The sequence below is a fragment of the Odontomachus brunneus genome, unplaced genomic scaffold (genome assembly GCF_010583005.1).
Source record: "Odontomachus brunneus isolate Ranch 3 - 2012 unplaced genomic scaffold, Obru_v1 Obru_scaffold_359, whole genome shotgun sequence".
Taxonomy (NCBI): Eukaryota; Metazoa; Arthropoda; class Insecta; order Hymenoptera; family Formicidae; genus Odontomachus; species Odontomachus brunneus.
The window spans coordinates 82,818-84,956 of record NW_022639809.1 but is presented as its reverse complement, the minus strand read 5'-3'; the positions used below and the strand labels follow the sequence as shown (position 1 = coordinate 84,956).

General features: G+C 34.3%; 1 protein-coding gene across 1 annotated transcript in view; it reads right to left on the bottom strand.

The window, feature by feature from the left end:
* Nucleotides 1–1,933, bottom strand: part of LOC116853569 — an 8,500-nt gene extending 6,567 nt beyond the window's left edge. Inside the window, exon 1 of the mRNA XM_032834695.1 lies at nucleotides 1,855–1,933. Coding sequence (XP_032690586.1) covers nucleotides 1,855–1,933 — 79 coding nt within the window. The remainder of the gene's footprint in view (nucleotides 1–1,854) is intronic.
* Nucleotides 1,934–2,139: the final 206 nt, after the last annotated feature.

Sequence of the window (2,139 nt, the reverse complement as noted above, 5' to 3'; positions counted from 1 at the left end):
TATATATATATATATATATATATATATATATATATATATATATATATATATATATAATTATATAAATAATACAAACTTGTTATCTGCTTCAATTCGTTCAAAAATACGACGGTTCCCTATTTGCCTATAATTATTAATATAGCCTCACCATATGCTTTAATATTATTTTGTATATCATACACTTATTTTTATAATTGTTTCCTTTTATACGTACAAGAGAAATTCATGAAATACAGGCAAATTGCATTTTATTCTGATGCATATTACACATACATAAACAAATATTATACTTTTTTCTGCGTAGTCATCGTCCTTTTCAATGCACTGCCCCCGTCTTTCGACATGCTCCTAAAGAAAAAATAAGTTTTAGATTGGTTGCGAAGCCAGAAATACACTGCCTCCTTCACTTCGTTGTCCTTGTAAAATTTTCGTCCTCGTAATGTTTTCTTAAGCTTCCCAAACATTAATATGTATAATAGCTACTGCTGCAACAGTTGCTACTACAGTAGCTACAATTAGCACCATTCAAAAATTGAAATTTTAGACCTTACATCATCTCCCGTATAATCCCGACCTTGCTTCATCAGATTATCATGTTTGGGAAGCTTAAGGAAACATTAGGAGGATGAAGATTTTATACCGACAGCGAAGTTAAGTAAACTGTGTTTCTCGCTTCGCAATCAATGTTAATCTTGTTTTCTCTAGAAGTACAGAAGCTTGTCGATAGGTGGGAAAATGCATTGAAAAGGACGATGACTACATGCAAAAATAATATTATATTTGTATATGTATGTGTGATATGCATCTCAATAAAATATAATTTGTCGTTACTTATTGTATTGCTCTTGTATTATTATTAATTAAATACATGTAAATGTTTATGTTATAAATATATTAATATAAATCAGTACATAAATATAAATATATAAATGTATATATATGAACTTACTCATTGTTAATCTTCTCCATTCTGCTTTCTAATCTTCTTCATTCTGCATTAACGTTGGTATCTGCAATGTGAGCTGTATTAGAGCTCATTGGTAGCTGATGCTGTGCGTATGGCTGCGAGTGCGTGTGTGGCTGTGACTGAGTGTATGCCTGTGAGTGATGTGTGGCTGTGAGTCTACATGTACTTGTAAGTGCGTATGTCCAGTGAGTCCATGTGTGGCTGTGTGTATCTGTGGTTGTGAGTGCGTATGAGGCTGTAAATGCATATGTGGCTGTGAATGTATCAGTGGCTGTAAGTGAGAGTGCGGTTGTGAATGCATCTGTGGCTGTGAGTGCATGTGTGGTTGTGAGTGCGTATGTGGCTGTAAATGCATATGTGGCTGTGAATGTATCAGTGGCTGTAAGTGAGAGTGCGGTTGTGAATGCATCTGTGGCTGTGAGTGCATGTGTGGTTGTGAGTGCGTATGTGGCTGTAAATGCATATGTGGCTGTGAATGTATCAGTGGCTGTAAGTGAGAGTGCGGTTGTGAATGCATCTGTGGCTGTGAGTGCATGTGTGGTTGTGAGTGCGTATGTGGCTGTAAATGCATATGTGGCTGTGAATGTATCAGTGGCTGTAAGTGAGAGTGCGATTGTGAATGCATCTGTGGCTGTGAGTGCATGTGTGGCTGTGAGTGTGTGTGTGGCTGTGAATGTATCGGTGGCTGTAAATGTATCGGTGACTGTGAATGTGTGTGTAACTATGAATGCGTATGTGACTGTGAACGCATGTCTGTGTAAATGTGCGATGGAACGTGGATAACACTATATTATATTCTGTTATATTCTGTTATATTCTGTTAACGTTATATTCTGTTTCATTATCTTCTAAAATTCTTCGTATATACGCATGAACTCTTTTTGTACTTGTAGTCTGTGAAGCTTCATCTGAAGATGTAGTCTGATATCGCTGAGGTTTGGCTGCATTGCGTTTTGGTTGGTCCATCTCTATAAGTATAAGAATATATCAAACATTTCGAAAAACATAATTTATATACTATTGATATACTTTATAATAGTAAAATTTTAATAAATATAATATTATTATAGACAAGTCATTTCACTTTACCAACTTTCTTATTCTAAAAATTTACATATTTCTCACTGTATATATATATATATATATATATATATATATATATATATATATAT